Raw genomic sequence first — 20062 nt, 5'->3', positions numbered from 1 at the left:
AAAATATGAACCTCTGACACAACACTATTGATGTTATTTTTATGCCTGGCCGAATAACTAACTAAAGAAATCCCATCACCATATAGTCCCAAAACTCATTTCCACTTTATTTCACAACGCCCCCAACAAAGTAAGCGAAAGACAGTTCTGCAGTCTAATCTGGCCTCTGGTTGACAAGACGTTTTCACTGCGGAGTTTGTATATGAAGCTTATATATGAGAATCAATAAAAATACGAGAGTGGGAAGCAATAAACCACCTCCCACAGAGTTAATGTTCACGATGAGGATTGATCTTTAATTGCCGGAGTCCACGGGTCCTTTGGAGAGCCGCGCTATCAAACTGCTGTTTGGAACCCGGGCCTCAGCGGAGGTGCCGAGGCGCTCGTGCATACATCTTTCGTAACCGCGGTGATTAAAAACGCCGCCGTGACCTGATCCCTTCAACTCTGACACCCGGCCCACTCCATCTCGCCCGGGGAAATTAATTAAAATTTTACAGATGTCGTCCCATCCTCCGTCCCATCTCCGATGCGGGGGGTGGGGGGTGGGGGGTGAAATCAATCAGGTCTGTCCTCGTCTTGTCGCGGGATCTGTGACAACGGTCCGATACCCAGCGATACCCTGTCTTCCTTGTTTCCTGTAGCGCGGCTAACTTCACTTCATAACGACATTAATCAATGCCCTCCACCCCTATGCACCCCCCCCCCAAACCTCCCCACCCCTCCCCTCCCCTCCCCTCCCCACCTCTCCCTTCTGACTGGCTCAAAGAACGCGTGGCCAAAATCGTGGAAATGTAATTATCTCCGCACAACAGCGCGAGTGTAATTTATCTCCGGATAAATACCCACTCATTTAAGCCCCATCCTTTTTTCTTTTTTTTAATTCGAGGGTGGAGACCATCCCCCACAATAAAATTACATTAGCATTGGCTGTGAGAGAATTTGGCCTGATGATTTATTGAAGCAATCAGTGCCATATTTGCGGCCTTTCTTTTTTTTTTTTCTCTCTCTCTCTCTCTCTCTCCCCGGCGAGGGAGAAAAAAGCAGAGCGAGCGCCCGGTCTTTTTCGCAGGGAAGGGACCGCGGGTTGGGCAGGGCGCCACCATCGCCAGATTCTGGCTTTGATTAGATTAGCATTAAACAACACCCTGACAGATATGACAAATAGGTGCATTAGCCCGTGTCATTTATTCCCCCCTCCCGGACGCTACGGTTCACTTCTTCTCCCGCGCCCGAGCGCCACTGCCAAATGTATGCAGCCGGTGACACCAGAAGTGATGTGTAATCTCTCTATATTACCTTTGGAGAATAAGTGAGCTGAATAATGCAGGGTAAGTGGGGGAGGGAAAGGCGGGAGAGAGAGAGAGAGAGAGAGAGAGAGAGAGAAAAGCCCCGTTTTCCACTTAAAAATAAAACTGATAAAAAAAACGCGCCGGCGGAGGGAAAGAGAGGCGCCATCCATCATTCCGCGTTTCCGCCCGCGCTCTCGCTTTCCCGCGCGCGCCGCTCCCGCAGAGCCGGACGCTAACGCGGAGAACACGCTAACGCTACTGGGCGCGCCGCTGGGGAGGGAGAGACTTTTATTTCCCCCCCGGTGCCCTCGCGGTTTAAACAAAAAGTGGGGGGGGGGGTTCCGTATCCTTTTATTGACACGCCGCGTCATTGATTTCTCGCACCTGCTATCAACCTTTCATTTGTATTCATGAACCGCCCGTCAGCGCCGCCTAAATAAATTTGGCGACGTGGCGGCGGGGAAAGGAGGCCAATCGATGCAAAGCAGCATTAATTTTGCATTACCCATCGCTCCCCGGGCCGGGGAACGGCGCAGGCTTTTAATGCGGGTCAAAGGTTCCCGAATGGGTCAGAACCCTCGACCCCTGATCCAATACGGGGCTCATTAAAGAGGCCTTATTTTACATTTAGCTTCGAGGTCACAATGGACACGAAGGCGGGCTGGCGTGGAGGTGTTCTGGAAAGATAAGCGGAGGTAATGTCCACTCCGTCACCCCCTCCCACACCCGCCTCCCCCACCCCCCCACAGTGGGCGGAGTCTGCAGGCCTTACCTGTGAACACAGAAGCATGACCAGCTCCACCACCGAGCTGCTGGACTTGATGCACAGCTGACCTGGAGTAGACAGAAAGACCAAGCCGGGTCAAGCTAAGGCACTTGTGGTTGACCAAGTGCAGACACGGTCAAACCCAGGGATGCACGGTCAGGTGTGTGTGCTCATGCCTGGTCACCTTCTTGCAGGCAAGGTCAGGTTCTGTACCATAACACATCCTACTCACTGAAAGATGAAGGGTTCAGAGCAAAAATAAAAGTGTATAATCTTGCACCATTAGTATAGGCACTGATGGTGCACAACTCATTTCTAATTAATCTAAATCAGTGGTCTCCAACCCTGGTCCTGGAGAGCTACAGGGTCTGCTGGTTTTCATAGTGACTCTGCCCTTCATGAATCAATTATAGCAGTTGATTACACAACTAAACTCCCCTGGTGTCTTGGGTCTCAACTGGGTGCTGATTTTAAAGTGAAAACAAAAACCCTGTAAAAAGACCCTGTAGCTCTCCAGGACCAGGGTTGGAGATCACTGATCTAAATTATACCTTAACAGTGATCAGTGCTTTTGTATACAATGTCGATTTTAATAAGTATCAAGTAGAGAAAGCATTTTCCTGGCTTTTGTGAATGGAATTCTCACATTTAAAAAAATTTCTTGAAAAAGTGGGTGTTTTGTAATACATTTTTCTAATTATTCTTTTATTCCTAGCCAAACATAATATTTTAATTACAAAATGTATATTATTGAGCAATTAAATTTTACTCAAATGAAACAAAGCATAGATTTCTCAAACAAAAGAAAATCAAGAGTTCCCACTGATGGATACCATTAAATTGTATACTATGGATAGCACTTGATACGTATCTAAGACACATGCTCAAGTTTAAGGGTTAATACAGCAACATCTGCGGGGGCAGGAGTATTGATGACTCTAATGAACCGACATAATGTTACTGTAAACTAATACATATTTAGGCCTTGTATTACAGCGTTAAATGCGGGGAGCATATGTCTTATTGATCCGTACTATCTGTTTTTTTGGGGGCTGTTTCAGAGGGCCGCGGGGCCATTATCTATGCAGCAAGGGGGAAGCGGCTGGGTGACCTCCCCGTTCTCACTTACTCCGTCCCCTCCGCCCCGCGGCTATCAATCACCTTTCCATTCTGCGCGGTGGCAGCAGACGTCCCAAACACTCTTATTAGTGGCCTGACCCCCCCTGACCCCTCTTCTCTATAAAACCTCAGAGGCCTTTACAGTCGCTACCTCAGAAGACACTCCGGGTTCTTTACGGCGTGAATGTGATTGGCGTTGTTGATTTTTTAATATCGCATTAAGGGCGCGCACTCGGGAAGTGGATTATTCATTACGCAAAGCCGGTCAGCCGCTCTACCCACGCTGATTGACATCTAGCTTTTCTTTCCCTTACAGGAACCTTATAACTGACGGTACTGTTTTGTTCACCATTTATGTTGATTTAATTAAGACTGAAGTGACAATGCGAATTACCTGTGAATAGTTAGGTTAGCTAGATAAAATTAATTATAACAGTCAAATTACATGTTAATTTAACATCATCCCCTTTGACAGCAATTTTTGTTCACCGTGCACTTTCTTACAGACTGTTAGCTAACGATAGCCAAGGAATAGGAAAGAAATATGAACATTGAATATGCTCATCTATGTTAGCTCACATGAATCAGGCGATATGCTCAGACTCCCACTAGAGATAAGGACAAGGACTTTTAAGACATAAATAAAGGGTGTGATAAAGACATGAATAAGGCTTTGTGCATTAATACTGTAGGACCAAGTGTTTTTCTTCATAAAAAAATCCTTGAGCTTGTTTGGCTATAACGTGCAAATCCTAATTGCCTTGGTGTTGTGGTAATAGCGTATCATATCCAGCCAAACATTTCCTAAGGTCATTCTTCAAGTACCAATATATGCTGTCAAGAAAACTTCAGTTAACAGTGATGTTCTTAAAAGATATACAGTAGATGATAAATGTCATAATAATAATGGTGAACACATTACCTGCAATCTCTGCCCTGTGTATGTGCCTGTAAAAGCTCTCCACTGAGGGAGGGGCAGGATTGGAAAAACGTGTCTGCATGTATGTATTCTGTAAATAGCAGTACGCTTTTATTTTTTGTATGGTTTATGCCTCTGTGCCACTTGCACTGGAACCTGCGCATCCGCCATTTTGTTTCAGTAGATGGCAGGCTTGTTTATCTGGCTAGCGTTTAAGGAGAGGGTACAGTTTAGTGTAATGTGTGCGGTACTCACTGGTGTTCTCATTCAGGAGCTCCTGGCCGTGGCTCCCCAGGAGCGTGCGGGACAGGAAGGGGGTGAAGTCCACAAAGATCTCCCTCAGCAGGGGCGCGGCCCTCTCCAGAGCGTGGTCCAACCTCTCCGAAATACTGCGGTCACACGAAACATTCACCTGAGTCCTCTGCGCCGGGCGAGGGGCAGGTGCAAGTCTAGGCCTCACATTCAAGAGTCTGACATTGACATCACAAGAATCAAACACAGGAACTGATTGGTCCAAAAAATGACATCTTGTAGCTGATTGGTTCCAAAAACAAACACAGTCACATTAACAGAGAAAAGTAAAGCCTATATAAACACTAGCTCTGAGTTTTCACCAATCCCTTTAAATGAAGAGACCTGATACTGGAGCACAGCCCCTGAATGGGCTGCTTCTATATTAACAGCGATTTTTCTGCTCCACTTTCAGTACGTACTGAATGACACTTCTCATATTCACAGTCCAAAACTGACTGAACCTCTGCCCACCAGTCTGAAATGGTGAAAGAGCTCTCCCAAAGAGAGGATTACTGTAATTCTACCCTATGAACATTACATTCGCTGGAACATATGTTGCTTTGGGGGTGGGGAGGGTATAGTTCATTGCCTGTCTGTACAAAAAAAGAAAAACAATCTTTCAGTCTTTTCAATGGCTGAAAACACAGACATGATTTAGCATAAAAAGACTGTGTTAATGATGCAACAGGGAAGAAAGAGCAGATGTCCAGGTGAGATTACTCGAGCGGAGGCTCGGTGGAGAGATGTTACCTCATTCTGGAGGCTGACTCGTGGGTCAGTGGGGCGAGGTTGGGGACAGCTGGTAGATTAGCGCTGGTCGAGTCCCCTCCTGTATGAAACCAGAGAACGTGTTATTGGGTCTGGCTGCGGGACAACCCTTCTGCTTGCCAGAACATTGTAACACATGACATGAAATCCTAATCGCCCTTTTTTCCAATGTATAACCTAAAAATGAGCACACCAAAAAGTGCATGTGCTCATAAGAAATAATTAATCCATTACAATCGCAAAAAGGTCCTTAGCGTCTTGTGGTTCGATAAAATTATTTAAAAGGGAGTTACTGTCTTTTTTTAAACAAAACTATTCACATTCAATTACACTTTCAATGAATACGCAGGGCATTTTAGGGGAGGAAAGTCAAGGCAATTCATTGTTCGTGGATAATATTCACAAACAGTTCATGGACAAATCAAACACTGACAAATCAAATGACACAACTTAACTGCCTTGCATTTTTTGAGGAACTTTTTGGTCAGTGTTATTGCAATCACACATACTAGATTTTGTATTTTCCTCATATATATCTAATTTATATTTTGTTTCTTATAGCACTGTAATAATAGATTTCATTTGCGAAGGACTGCTTAAGCAGTTTTGTTTGCCCAGAACCTACATAATAAGTAGACACTTCTATTTCAATGAATAGACGCTCCACAGAGCTTCCAGTGAACAGCTCCCTGCAAAGGATGGCTCGCACGGCGTTTCTGACTCATCGATCGATCGGCTCCGAGCCCAACGAAACGAGCCTTGCGTAAACACGTTCTCCTCGTCACCCTTTGATGTTTCCCCCTCTCAGTCTCAGTAACGTTCCATTCCCCCCCACCTCTTTAAGGAGCCCCGAACACGTGTAACTCTTCCAGGGGTGACAGGCTCTGCGGCGTTTCCCTCGCGGTGGAATGTCTCGCCACTGCGGCTGCAGGAACGCGGGGGGTTTGACTGCGAACACATGCCCCGCCCCGGGTCTCCGGGGTGTTAATGAAGTGGCCGCTTCAAACGTAGCCGGAGTAAATTACCTGATCTCCATTAATCTCCGGCTTGCCCACCCCCCCTCCCCCCTCCATCCCCGAGAGCGGGGGGCTCTTACCGCCGTTCGCCGAGGACATGAAAGGAGACGCTAGCGGCTCGGCCGGCCGGAGCTAGCTCTGCGCGGCCCGCTGTTAGCGGAGGGACGCCAGAGTCTAATCAGCTGGCTGGCCTCCTCACAGGTCACAACCCCTCTCTTCTGTTTTTCAGGAATGCCGTTCTTTCTCAAAACCGCATTCTGAGACGGGTCGGATCGCCTTCCGCAGAAACGCAACCGGCAGACGTTCACCTCCCGCCAAAAACCGCTATGTCCATTTGTTTGGCTTCAAACACAAACTTTGTGTTTCTCCCTATTCCGTTCAATCAAAAACATTATATATTTTAACTGGTGTTAAAAGAAATGTGTAAAACTCTATATATCCCTCATGAATAACCAGAGATGCTTGACATGTGAATTGCTCTAAGTTACAGCATCTGCCCGAACAGTGACCACATTTTTTTTTTTAAATTAATAAAATCCTTTAAAAATCCTACTGTGTATAGTATCCACAGCCAACTGGATTACATGACATGTCCTGAAAGATCATAAATATGCCCCAATTCGGAGCCAAAGGGACACGATCCATCAAACCGGTGGTGACATTTACAACACTCTCCAGGACAGAGGAATTACTCCTCTGACAATATGACCCACACCTTCCTCAACACTTCTTGAGTGTTATCCCAGACCTGCGATTGCATTCAGGGGAGATTTTTACCATGCACCTGACTCTGGACCAACACCTTAGGCTAAGAGAGTTGCTTCCTGTGAAACTGACCAAAATAAGTTAATTAAACCATCTCATAAATGCTTCAAACACACTGACTACCTTCAGTGCTGTCTCTCTGGAGTAACAGTGACTTCAGCTCAACTCCGCGGTGCTGTTAATCTCTCTATGGTATGCCAACACCTTACGTTCCCCACAGTGTCGTTACTCCTCTCTATGGTATTCCAACAACTTAAGCTCCTCTCCACAGTGTGGTGACTCCTTTCCCTGTGTACGATAATGAATCTCTCCAGCTTTTCTCCAGAGGGGCGTGACTCTGGTATGATAAAGACTGCATCCTGCCTGCACGGCATTACAAGCCTTTCCGTAATGACTCTAAAGCTTCTCTCCAGGTCGCCATGACTCCTCTTTCTGGTATGGCAATGACTCTCCAGCAGCTGTCCTACAGTGCAGTGACTCTCTCTGGCATGATAATGAGTCTCCATATTACTTCTTTACACTGACGCGACTCCTTTCTGAATCTGACCACAACGCTAACGCTAGCGCTAGCTCTAATCCGCAGGGCTGCGACTCACCGGCAGCAGAGTCCGCGCTAGCGCTGGGCGTGGCTTCGCCTGAGGACACCACGGCGACGTTGCTGACGGGCGTCCCACTGGGCCCGCTGCCTGCGGAGGCGGCCGCTCCCCCCTTCTTGGGCGCCACCACAACACTCCTGAAAGACAGAATATTTTTATGACACATGAAATGCAACCGGTGCCACCGGAGAAAATCATCAAAAATGCATTTAGACAAATTGTGAGTTATGAGGTACTTCCTCCGATGAAAAGCATTCTTCCAGGAAACATTTATTCGCACAAATGCTTCCCAAGAGGAATCATTTATGAAGACAGTCCTCCACAAGAACACATTTACTGACAAAATACTGCCTTCCAAGGCACCAAGCAATTTATTCTCATTATTTTTCATACAGCAAAAAAAATGTAGTAATAATAATAATAATGATAATAATAATAAAAGCTTGTGTTCCACATTGCCTTCTTAAAAATATAATTATTATTATTTTATTTATTTATTTTTTAACAGAACACCATGTTCCTTGCTTTTGAAAAACAAATTGAACATTAATTGGCACGGGAAGAAACTAAGGGAGGCAAGCACACAAAAGTGTGATAATAGAATTACTACAAAAAAATTATATTGTAAAGATCCCAGTCAATCACTGCCATTTCAAGCTTCACAAACTCAGAAAGCTTAAGCCAAATTTCAGAATGACACTGAAAGTGGACTGAAGCCTTGGGTGCGGTCACTGCAACATTTCCTGTACATTTCCTCTATTCCTCTCAACTCCATCTGCTCAAATCAAAAACGCCGCTTTCGTTTCACCCTCACGTTTCCACCCGTGCAGTAACGGCCAACCGCACGCTGGGTCAGACATCAATTAACCAGCGGAGAACGCGGTCGCCGTGCTTCCCGTGCGGCTGGAACCGCGTCCGGCGCCGTAAATCACCGGCGAGATTACGGCGAAGGCACGCACAGCATTCGGCACTCAAAGCCACAGTGGGCTCTCTCTCAGCGGGGGGGGGGGGGGAGCGGAGAGAGAGGAAATCTCACAGGTTAATCCAGGGGAGGCCCGATGACTGCCCCGGTTCAAAGGAGCAGCAGTCACACTGCCGCCGGTGAAGGGCACACCGCTGTGTAAGCGCCCCCATGTTAGAAACAGACTATTCCCCCCTCAAAGAGAGCAGTAAAAAAAAAAAAGCACCGCTACACTTGGCTTCAGGTCCCAGGGAAACGCGAGAGGAATGCCGAGATGGTGAATGACACGCGCAGCGGAACGGCGGTTGGAGAGACGACACGTGGACATATGAGGGTGTCGCGCGCTCTGCGGTAAGGAGAGCGCTCGCGCGTCTTCGCAGCACGCTACCGAAGAAGGTAAACGACAGCTCGTCCCGCTCTTCTCCAACGCTCGTTTAGCAGTCTTCTTCGGGCGGGGGCGCAGTGGAAATGTTTAATCCGGCCCCGTTAAGATGATGCCGCAGGACGTCCTAATGAACGTTTCTCTGGCCCATAAAAGATTCAGGGACCGGTCCCAATTAGGCGCGGCTCTCTGCCGCGGCCCGCCGCGCTCCCCAAACGGCGCTTAATTTCAATTAGGCGGCACCGCGGCAGCCGCAAGACGGCGAGAGAGAGAGGGCTCCATCCATCTGGATGTTTACTTAATGGCATCTTCCCCGGGCCCGGCCCCGAAGAAACCCGGCAAGAGCTCCCGCCATGCTTCTAAGCATCTGCATTTAAATCGGCCATACGGAATGTCTGCTTCGGGATTTCAAATGCTTTTAACCCCACTTAAGAATGAAAGGGTTGCTTTTTTTTTTAACTTAACAGTGCCCTTGGTAAAGCCCATTACGACACGGATTAACCTGTGCAAGACGAGCCTACAATGTTGTTGTAACAGTCTGCGTGGATTTTTTTTTTCAAAACATTACATTCAAACAAACGTGCATTAAAAGTAGCATGTGAATAAATGCAATGAACGGCAAAATAGGTGAGTCAAACCCCGGAATTCATGACAGAGGATGGCTCTTTGGTAAGATTCTCGTGAAAATTCCGGTTGGGTTTCAGTTTTAACCAGACCTGTGTCAAATACGTATTTGTTTTGGATTCAAGTACTTTTTTGTGCTCTATTGATCTTGCCTGGCATAATGGAGCCTGGCAATATGACCAGAAGGCGGGGTTTACACTTTTTGAGAGTATTTTATTGGTTCTAATACACCAGACAAGATCAGTAAAACGTAGAAAAGTATTTGAATCCAAAACAAACACGTATTTGACCCAGGTCTGGTTTTAACCCACCAGTTTGAGATCACGGACACCGAGCCCTGAGCAGAGGACCGGCGGTTCTCGGACCCCGCAAAGCTTGCGCACGACAGACCGTGAAGTAGGCCGGTGGAGCTCCCTGCTGGCGACTCCAGCGGTCCGGTGTGAAGCGGGGGCGCGGGGGTCTGGCTCGGCGAGGAGCGTGGGTGTGGGGACAGGGGCCCATCTGCTCTGCGGCCGTGTCTCTAAATTATTCATGCCGTCATTAGCCTCGCTCGCGCGGAGCCAACATGGAGCTGGGCGCCGCGGCCGATTAATCAGCCACCGGCTCATCTGTTACAGGGACGGCCGGGAGCACTGACAAACTAAAAGGGTCCTGGTCAGCGGTCAGCAAATTATTCAAGGTTTCAACCGATTTCCATATCTAAAACGGGACAGCGTTTTCTTAGCGTTCTCTTAGCGTTGTTCATGCGTCGTCCACTGTCCCAACAGATAACTAAGAGAGTGGCCTGCTTCCTGCTGACAGTCACCTGTTGATCAGAATGCTTGTGCACTCATTCAAAAACGGTCACTTGATCATGTGACTGTTCAATGGATGTAAAGAACAACACCGGTGTTGATTCGTGGATACTTTCTGGCAGTATTTCTAGGCATCCTGTGGGCTAACAGGAAGTAGTAAACACGATTCACCATCAGCGTTTTGTTGATTTTTACCAAGTTATTCATGATTGATTTTTCTTGTCTGTTTCTTTACCAATAAAAGTATGTCACAGCTGCCTTATCCCTAATTTATTATCTTGAGCAGCGTTTTCCGAACGCTGAGATCCTCTAATTCTTCTTCAACATAAAGTTCTTTTGGAACCAGTGGTTAATCAGAGCTTGGCTCCATTACTAAAGAAATCACACTGAACTTGCCTTCAACTGTTAGTATTTCATGCGCAGCATAACAAACAGACAAGCGTTCGGTGTTAAAGACAGTGTTTGACCACTTAATGAGTCCTTGCACATCATTGTGAATTCTGAAAGCTAGTCATGTGACCTCTCCTGAGCCCGAATACAATACAGTCAGTCTGCCCTCCCTTCATATCCCTTCACCTTTTAACTTTATTCAGACGTGGGGAAAGCAGATAGGGTATCCAACACCACATAAGGGATCACGGTGAAAAAAAATGGCCACGGCAAATGATCAAACCCCAAACCCGGGGACTCGTCAGCGCTTCAGAGTTGGCCGCTCCACTGACTGCTCCACACATCTCACCTTGAACACCAATCGCAATTGTGAAAGGCAGTCATGTGACCTCTTCTGAGCCTATGTACACTCCAGCACAGTGTGAAAGGCATGTTTCCAGAAAGTTCCGTGTAGTAGCGTTTGGGCCTCCCTCGCGGGCCCCGTTGTTCCTCCAGGCCCCACAATGCATCGCTCAGCGGCGCGTAAATCAGTCCCGGTGCCGCGCTGCGAGTCATTACGCTGTTTACCGCCGTCTGCTCTGTATCAGCAAATATTTGCAGACTTACTGTCAAAGCAGGAATATCGCAACAAGATGTGGGCCTTCGCCGGCGTGGGGGGGGGAGGGATAAATCAAGAGCGACGCTTCACCCCCTGACCCCACCCATTTTTATCTGCGGGTTTTCGGCGTTTCCCACACACGGAGGCCGTAAATCGCCGGGGTCGCGCGCGGGGTTCCCGCCGCCCGGTTGGTTTAAGCGCGAGGCGTCGGGCCCGACCCTCCGGGCCTTCGCCACGCCACGCCTCGGTCCGCGCACGCAGGAGCGGGGCGGGGCGGCGTGATGAATTGGGAGATAAATGAACGCGCGGCCGAGTCGGAGGCGTTGGAGGGAGTTCCGGGGCCCTCCATCACCGCGGGATTGGCGGGACAGGCAGCGCCGACAAAGCGCATTTTCAGACCCACGCCAAAAACATAAAAATCTGCACCATTCAGCACGAGCGGTAAATCAGGGCTGAAGTAAATGAAAAACGCAATTCATCCCTCTCCGACGGCGGCGCGCTAACCGCTAACGTCCTTCGGCAGCTGTAACCCGCAGCAACGACAGGGAGAGGGAAAAAAATGACCGTGTAGGCCGCAAATAAAAACACCTCTTCAATGCGCACAATGGCTTAACTGGGCTGAGCAGAGGATACTGAATAATAAACCCAGTGACTGACCGAGTTAGCGGGACCGGCATTGGGCCCCGCGGATCAGCTGGCGGTAGGGGCCAGGGAAGCAGGACACCCGCTCCGGGGGCCCCGTGGGCCGAGCTGTGGCGCTATACTCTCCAGCCGGGCCGGGCCGATAACCCCGGAGATACCAGGAGACTCGGGAACCCTGAAACAGCATTCCTCAGATAGACACGGGATCAGACGCAGGCCTGGGAATCCCACGAGCAGATAGGAGCTCCAAAAGAGCCCTTTCCAAAGAGCCGCTGCTCTTTTTTTTGGGGCATGGGGGTGGTGGTGGGGGGGGTGGGGGTAACATCTTTTTTTCGAAAATCATGTTCTCTCACGGCGCTTCGCGTCGTCCGCGGAACAATAAATGCGAAGCAGACCCCTGGCCGTGCTCCTCCGGCACACAGCCCCCCGTCCGCAGCTAAAGAGCCTCCCCACTAAACTCCAGCCGCCGGGCCCCCTCCCCAGGGCACGCTACCTCTCCTTACAATTTCAGCATTTTTTTGTGCGGAGAAAGCCCCGGCTGGGCCCACAGAGGACCAAGCGGGCCTGTAAATAACAGAGATACGCCAAAAAGCCGCGGACTCCTCCTCCGGCGGCAGCGGCCAGATCTCCGCCGCGCTCCTCGTCCTCTCCGGCAGCCGCTGTGATCTTCTTTATTTTCCTGAAGGCAGGCACTCGGCAGCTTGTTTGGCTGCGCGGAGAAAACGCTTCGACGGCAAAAACGTCAGCTTCTCGGGGATAAAAGATTTGCGAGGTTCAAAAGAGGGGGGGGATTCTGACAGCACGTTTGCGAGGATGTGTTCCTCGACTAACTTCTTCATAAGCATTGTTGTGTGTTGTGTGTATGTGTTTTATTTGATGTGGAAGAGGCAAAATTTCCAGTTTCCTGTAGCGTCCTTTTCACTGATAGGTTTGTGGCTGTGCTGGGTGAGGGAAGAGGTCAGAGGTCAGAGGTCAGAGGGGAGGCCTACCTGTCGAAGGAGCGGAACTGCATGGACAGGTCCCGGGCGGCGTCCCCGCCGGGCCCCAGGAAGGCGGGGAGGAGGGGCCCGGGGGCCACCGGCGCTTTGTCGGCCGAGCCGCTGATCAGGCTGCGCAGGATGTCCCGCACGTTGCTCTTCGTCGGCGAGGTGACGGGCGGGGGCGGAGCCAACTGGGGTTCGCCGGGCCCCGTGGCCCCCTCGGCCCCCTCGGCCCCTGTGTCCCCCGCGGCCCCCGACTCGGCTTCGCTGGCGGAGACGGGGCCCGGCTCCTCTCCGATCCCGGAGTCTCTCCGTCGGACGAACACCCCGTTCTTCAGCCTGTCACCAGCGCCACCCTGGCCCACCTCTACACAGCGAAATACAACCAACCGCAACTCGGTTACCACAATCTGCAGTGAAATAAGCATCCATTATGAAATAAGCATCCATTACGGATCCATATGCTTGCATTGATAATGCCTTCTGTACAGAGCTTAAGCAGCCGGTGATGCCATGGTGTATGGACAGGGCGCAGGCAGCAGGGGGCGCTGCAGTACCTCTGCAGGGCACAGACAGGCTGCGCTGCAGGCGCCTCCTCTCGTTGTGGGGCTCCAGGATGTCCCGGTATTTGGACACCATCAGGACGGAGACGAAGTAGACCACCGCCAGGGCCAGGAACTGCGCCTGCTTACTGTCCTCCTGCACGGGGACGAGATCGGGGAAATGCAAAGGCAAGTGCGCTCACATGCAGACGTGCACACACACGTGTACCATGAGGCAAGCGCAGCATCAAAGAGATCTGTGCTTACAATGTCACATTTCTGTATTTAAAAAAAATATATATGGAATTATCTATGTAAAAGAACATTCGTGCACAAAGAGAGTTGGTACATGTCTTTGACGCATCTGCGGCTATGCGCACATGCACATGTGTGTGTGCGTGCGTGCATGAGTGTGTGTGCGTGCGTTTTTGAGCGCTTACAGTGTCTCTGAAGACAGCAGCACGGAGCCGGTTTATGTCCATGTCGTGCATCAGCAGGTTTTGGTCTTCTGTCCTCATGTCCACAGAACACTGGGAGACACAAAGACTTTGTTTACTACATTGCCCCCTACTTTCCACACCAAATCCCCATCTCCAGTGCAACTTAACCAACACAAAGACAGAACAACCATAGACGTTTCTGCTTCAGACAGACAGACTTAAGCCACATACAACAATCACACTCCACTAAGTGCAGCAATCCCATTAAGGCAAACCATAGAAATAATCAATCATCGGTATTTCTGTCCTCCCCCCCCCAGGGCTGTGCAGATAGAGAGTTTTTGGGAGCAGCCCCAAGGGCCTGTTCACAAATTATCCTGACTCAGTAATGTTTGGTTCGCCCAATCCCTAAACCTATACACATGCACTTATCACTCGCTCCGTATAAGAGAATCTGCCTCATGCTTCAATGTAAATGTGAATGTCTTCGCTTAACCAAGACTGCTTTCAGCCTAACATGCAGCCTCTTCCCTGTGTGTAATGACATCACGGTCACGGTGAGAGGCGGTGTGGGGTGGGGGCGTGTGCACTTGCCTGCACGGACATGGAGCGGGAGCCTCTGGCCATGTTTTGCGTGGCCTTCTGACTCCAGGAGCCCTCTGTGCTGGGCTTGGAGGGAGACAGCTGCTGCTGCTGACAATCCAGACAGTTCCGCACCGCTATGGTACACACTGGGGGAGAGAGAGAGAGGGTGGGAGAGAGAGTGAGAGGTGGGGGAAAGAAAGATGGATAGGGCAGAATAGTAAGGAAGAGAAAGCAAAGAAGAGAATGAGTTTGGGGGTAGGAAGAAGAACAGATTAGAAGGGGAAACGGAGACATAAATTGTAGGAGAAAGAGGGTAAGGGAGAGCAGTGAGAAAGAACGAAAGAAAGATGGGAAAATAGAGGTAAAGAGAGAGAATTGGGACATGTTTAAAACAGTGCATTCTGAAAGCACACGCTCGCAGAGCTGCCTCGTATCAGTGGAGCAGTGCTTTGCTAATGCATCACAATAAAGAGGTCTGGGAGCTGCTACACAACACATTACCCGCTTTAAAAATGTGCCGTTTCTCTGCTGTTTCTAATGGTTGCTAACGTCAGGTAGTCTCCTGCCATAGTAACGGTGCCTACAGGATTTCATCTGATGTATTGCGCACCATAGTTAAGCACAGGGCCTTGTTTTTTTTTCTTTAATTCTGTGTTCTCTGAACTTGACAACTGACAAATGTGAACTCCGAAACGTTTAGATTATGAGAATTATTCCGTCTGGAATGGACTAGCTTTTTCCATTAGTGCGTGCATTCATATGGCCATTTATAAAGAGAAACAGGAGAGACCTCGTTACAGCCCAGAAATCAGATTATGCGGCAGCAACAGGGAGCGTACACCTCATCAAATATTAATTCCATAAAACCAGCTTTCTAAAGCCTTCAATTTCTTCCCTCCCGCCATCACCGCGGCCAGATATAAATCCTGCCGTAATACGGCTTCAAATTTAACAGCGAAGCACACACTTGCAGCCATTTTGTTTACCTTGTTTTTCATAACCCACATTTAAAGAGGAAGACGTGGGGGGGGGGGGGGGGGGGGGGCTGTAAGCAGTGTCGCCCATAAGAGCTGATCACGGGGCGGGGGGGGGGCGTATTAATCGCACTGTAACTTGGGGTCGAGCCGAAGCTGGTGGGGGGGGGGGGGGGGGGTTGAAACATTGAAGCCGGCTGAGCGGAATGAATAATGTAAGCTTTTCAAAGTGTTATTTCTGCGCGGAGCGCCACGGCGCTGGTGCTGCAGCTTCATTAGGGGGGAGCAGGGCCCGCGGCTCAAGGCCGCGTCCGAGGGCATTACCGCCGAGCGGCTAACCGCGCCCGCCGCTTTATGTCACCGCGGAGAGGAGGGTTGCAATAACAAGACACGGAAAGGAAAAACAGAAGGGGGTGGGGAGGGGGCGAGGCAGCCGCGGGGGAGGGAGTGAAGACGAGAGCGGACGGACGCAAGGGGGAGCCGGCATCATGCGGGGGGGGGGGGGGGGGTGGGGGTAGCGGGCGGAGCCTCACCCAGACGGAGGCTCTGCCTCAGTATGCCGCCCGGCGACATGTTCTTCTCCGACTCCACCTCGGCGAAGTTGAGCGAGCTGGCGAAGATCAGCACGTCGGCCAGGCTCATCAGCCGCTGCAGGAAGGTGACGGCCGCCTCGGGCGCCAGGCCCTGCGACGACTCCACGCTCTCCAGCTCGCGCTGCCGGAGGCCATGGCAACAGCGCAGGGAACACAGGAGAGAAGAGAGAACGTTCAGCTGCTGCAGCCTCATGAGGGAATTAGGCTGTGGATGGGGCAACATCCACTGTTAACACAGTCTAACTGAACAGCTTCTGAAAGGCCTACAACAGCAGGATCAACAGACAGAAATACAGAAAGACTGACTTGGCTTTTGTTTCCCTTTTGTTTAGATGCAGCAGTCAGAATTTTGTATCACAATTTCACAATAACTTAACCATTGACCAATGGTGAATTACTATAATTTAAAGAAAAGTAACAATGGCAGACAAATCGGTGCTAAAAACAAGAAAGAAAGCAAGGGAAAGCGAGAGGAGGCGGAGAGAAATGGAGAAATGGAAGCTCCGCCCAAGACTCACGGAGGACGAGGTGGCCGCAGACAGGAGAGGCAGGATGCCTCCCGACGCCACGACAAGGTTGTCCACTATCTGGGACACCAGGTGAACGGTGTTGTGCACGAAGACGATGTTCTCGCTGCTGTTGACAAACTCCGTCACAGACTTGGTGGAGTGGCTGGAGGAAAAGAGGGAGAGGGGGAGGGGGGGAGAGAACGGCAGTCTGGTGAGACTGGATGCCCTCATTTGCCCACTGTGGGCGAGGAAACAGGGAAGACAGGATTACAGAACGCTCGGCTGCACATTCTACACTCTCTCCATCCTTTAATGAAGACTGCAGAATGAGTCCAACCCTGATGACTCAAAACTGTCAGGGCAAAATGGTGCCAGCAGACAAGCTCAGAAGGCAAGTCGGCATTAAAATTGTACGGAGATAAGACAATGAGGTTAAAAGACAGCTTCCAAAACAATTCAAGAGTTAGTTGGGCATCTCCGTCACATCCGTAATTCTGGTCACAAGAAACTGTCAGCTGAGTTTTTAAAACTCTAGGCAACACTGAATGATATTTCACCTGAAAACTGTCTTGTCGGCTGATAACACTGATCTCAATCAGCCTTAAGAGTTTATCACAATGTCATAGTTAGAGCAAAGTACTAAATACTGCTCCTTATCCTTCATATGGAGGAGAGATGTCTGGCCCTGAAGAAAGTTTCAGGCTCAATGTGAGGTGTGTTCAACCCCCCAATCCCCAAACCCACGAGGACAAACCCCGCCAAAAAAGGCAACCACGTCTCCTCTCACCTTCTCCACATCTGAATGTCCGTCTCGATGGCGAACAGCAGGTCCGTCAGCAGGCGCTGGTGCATGTGGGACCACTGGAATTGTGGGATGTGGAAGGCCGTTTCCTGCCCAGTGGAGGAGGACTCCTTGCCTTGGTCAGCTGACGCACCTTGGCTGGCGCCCTGCAGCAGACGGACAGCAGAAGGACCATCACTGAGGCTGAATGCAAGGGCGCTAGGTGCTAAGCGCTAACAGGGACACGTCGCATGCAGTGGCCTGTCTACGACAGTGCTAGCATTATTAGAAATGGCCCTATTGGCATAAATAACACTGTCTATATTACACTATGCTGTACCTCTGATGGCTGCTCCTTCAGCTCCGTCTTCGCTGTGTCAGCGGCCACACTGGTCACGTCCAGCTGGGCGATCTTCATCTCTTTGGCCTTAGGGGTGGGTGGTGCAGCCTCTGTTGTCCCCGCCCCCTCTGAGACCTCAAGGTCTGTTTTCTTTGGGCTTTCTGTGTTAGGAGTGGCGGGCTGGGGGTCTTGGCTCTCTGAGCTGGGAGGGTCTGAACCCTCGGTGGTTGGGGGGTCTGAACCCTCGGTGGTTGGGGGGTCTGAACCCTCGTTGGGTGGGGGGTCTGAACCCTCGGTGGGGGGGGTCTGAACCCTCAATGGTGAGGGGTTGTGAGGACTCTGAGCTGGGAGGGTCTGAACCCTCAGTGGTGGGGGGTTGTGAGATCTCTGAGCTGGGAGGGTCTGAACCCTCAGTGGTGGGGGGTTGTGAGATCTCTGAGCCGGGGGGGTCTTTACCCTCAGCACAGGGGGGTTGTGAGCTCTGGTCCGTTGGAGCCTTTTGCTCCTCTAGGTTCTCAGATGACGTGGGGGCGGCCGGATCAGCGACAACCTTTTCGGCTGCTGTTCCACTCACCTGCTGCTCTTCCTCTTTCGGTTTAGACCCCGCTTCATCACCAGCCCCTTGCTCATCTTCCTCTTGCTCCCCCTTTTCTGCAGAAACGGGAAGAGAAACCGAGGACGAGTCTTCCACAACATCAACGATGGCCTTATCCTGGCCACTGTCAGCTGAGACATCTAATGGGCCCTCTTCATGGTGGCTAGACCCAGTATCCATATCGTCACCTGTAGTTTCCGATTTGTCAACAGCAACTTCCATTTCATCACCTGCAGCTTCAGCTTTGTCACCAGCAGCTTCCACATCGTCACCAGCAACTTCTGCTTTGTCACCAGCATCCATTTCATCCCCTGTAGCGTCAGCCTTGTCACCTGCAGCTTCCATTTCATCACCTGCAGCTTCAGCTTTGTCACATGCAGCTTCCACATCGTCACCAGCAACTTCTGCTTTGTCACCAGCATCCATTTCATCCCCTGTAGCGTCAGCTTTGTCACCTGCAGCTTCCACATCATCACCTGCAGCTACCATTGCATCACCTGTAGCTTCAACTGTGTCACCTGCAGTTTCCGATTTGTCACCTGTAGCTTCTGAATTGTCACCAGCAGCTTCCACATCGTCACCAGCAACTTCTGCTTTGTCACCAGCAGCCATTTCATCCCCTGTAGCGTCAGCTTTGTCACCTGTAGTTTCCGATTTGTCACCTGTAGCTTCTGCTTTGTCACATGCAGCTTCTACATCGTCACCAGCAACTTCTGCTTTGTCACCAGCAGCCATTTCATCCCCTGTAGCTTCAGCTTTGTCACCTGTAGCTTCCTCATCATCCCCTGTAGTTTCCGTATGATCATCTGTAGCCACAGCACTGTCATCTGTATTTTCTGTATCGGCACTTGTGGCTTCCTCCTGGAGCTGCACAGGTTCCACTTTGTCAGGGGCAGCAGCAGCAGTTTGTGCTGCAGTCTCAGGGATCATGCTAGCGTGGTCGTTAACGGTCGTTCCTGTAGCTGGGCCCAAGGGCTCCGCACACAGCTCCTGGCCCTCGACCTGCGCAGGCAGCTCCTCCACGACAGCTCCGTTCAGGATATCAGGCACGGTGATCAACGCCTGGCCCTGCTCTCCGTCGCCCTCTACAGTCAGCTCGATGATGGTAGAGGGGGCTCGCTCTTCTTCTTCATGGAGCACGGCGTGCTCCCCGTTGGACTGGGACAGACTGGACCCGGAGACGGTTCTGATAGGACCCAAGCCATCTCCGGTGGACCCCCTCTCGTATTCCTGGAGCATGCTGACCAGGTTGTCTTTGTGTTGCTCAAAAGTAACCTACAGACAGAATGCAAATAACCGCATTGTGATTTTAACCACAAATCTCTTTAATTGTGAAACACAGTATGACAGTTTGAGTTTGACAGCGTGAGTTCATTTTGAAACAGAAGCCGCTAGTGCCTGAAGTGTTTTTTTTTAACCGGCGTACGCACGTATCTACATCTTCGCAAATCCGAAGCAAGAGCGCAGAGGCGGCTCTGTACACCAATCAATGGGATCTTTAAACAAAGCTCCCCAAGGCAAGGCGCGGTGTTTATAGTGAATACATCAAACGGGAACAACGAGCCTGATGAGATTTAAAGGAAACTGGCGCGTTCGCGACGGGCGATTCGATTGGGCGCCGCGGCGCGTATCTCGCTAGCCTTGCAGAGGCACGGAGACGCGCGCTCTGCGTGCGCCGGCGGCTTCCGACCGCTCGCTCCCCCGCGCCGCGTTCCCGTACCCGCCTCCGCGGACAGAAAGTCAAAGCTGAGACGGGGAGAGAGAGCCGACGGCGCCAGTTTAGTGCTTTTACCTAAA

General features: G+C 50.5%; 1 protein-coding gene across 1 annotated transcript in view; it reads right to left on the bottom strand.

The window, feature by feature from the left end:
* Positions 1-20062, bottom strand: part of LOC135254811 (lipopolysaccharide-responsive and beige-like anchor protein) — a 208477-nt gene that overhangs the window by 134321 nt on the left and 54094 nt on the right. The window contains 13 exon segments of the mRNA XM_064335333.1: positions 2065-2126; positions 4352-4485; positions 5141-5219; positions 7536-7672; positions 12916-13273; positions 13464-13605; positions 13889-13978; positions 14483-14619; positions 15981-16161; positions 16559-16712; positions 17337-17497; positions 17671-17838; positions 17840-19540. Coding sequence (XP_064191403.1) covers positions 2065-2126; positions 4352-4485; positions 5141-5219; positions 7536-7672; positions 12916-13273; positions 13464-13605; positions 13889-13978; positions 14483-14619; positions 15981-16161; positions 16559-16712; positions 17337-17497; positions 17671-17838; positions 17840-19540 — 3504 coding nt within the window.

The sequence above is a fragment of the Anguilla rostrata genome, chromosome 5 (genome assembly GCF_018555375.3).
Source record: "Anguilla rostrata isolate EN2019 chromosome 5, ASM1855537v3, whole genome shotgun sequence".
Lineage (NCBI taxonomy): Eukaryota > Metazoa > Chordata > Actinopteri > Anguilliformes > Anguillidae > Anguilla > Anguilla rostrata.
Note: the sequence above shows the minus strand (reverse complement) of the source record. Positions and strands in the feature narration are given on the sequence as shown.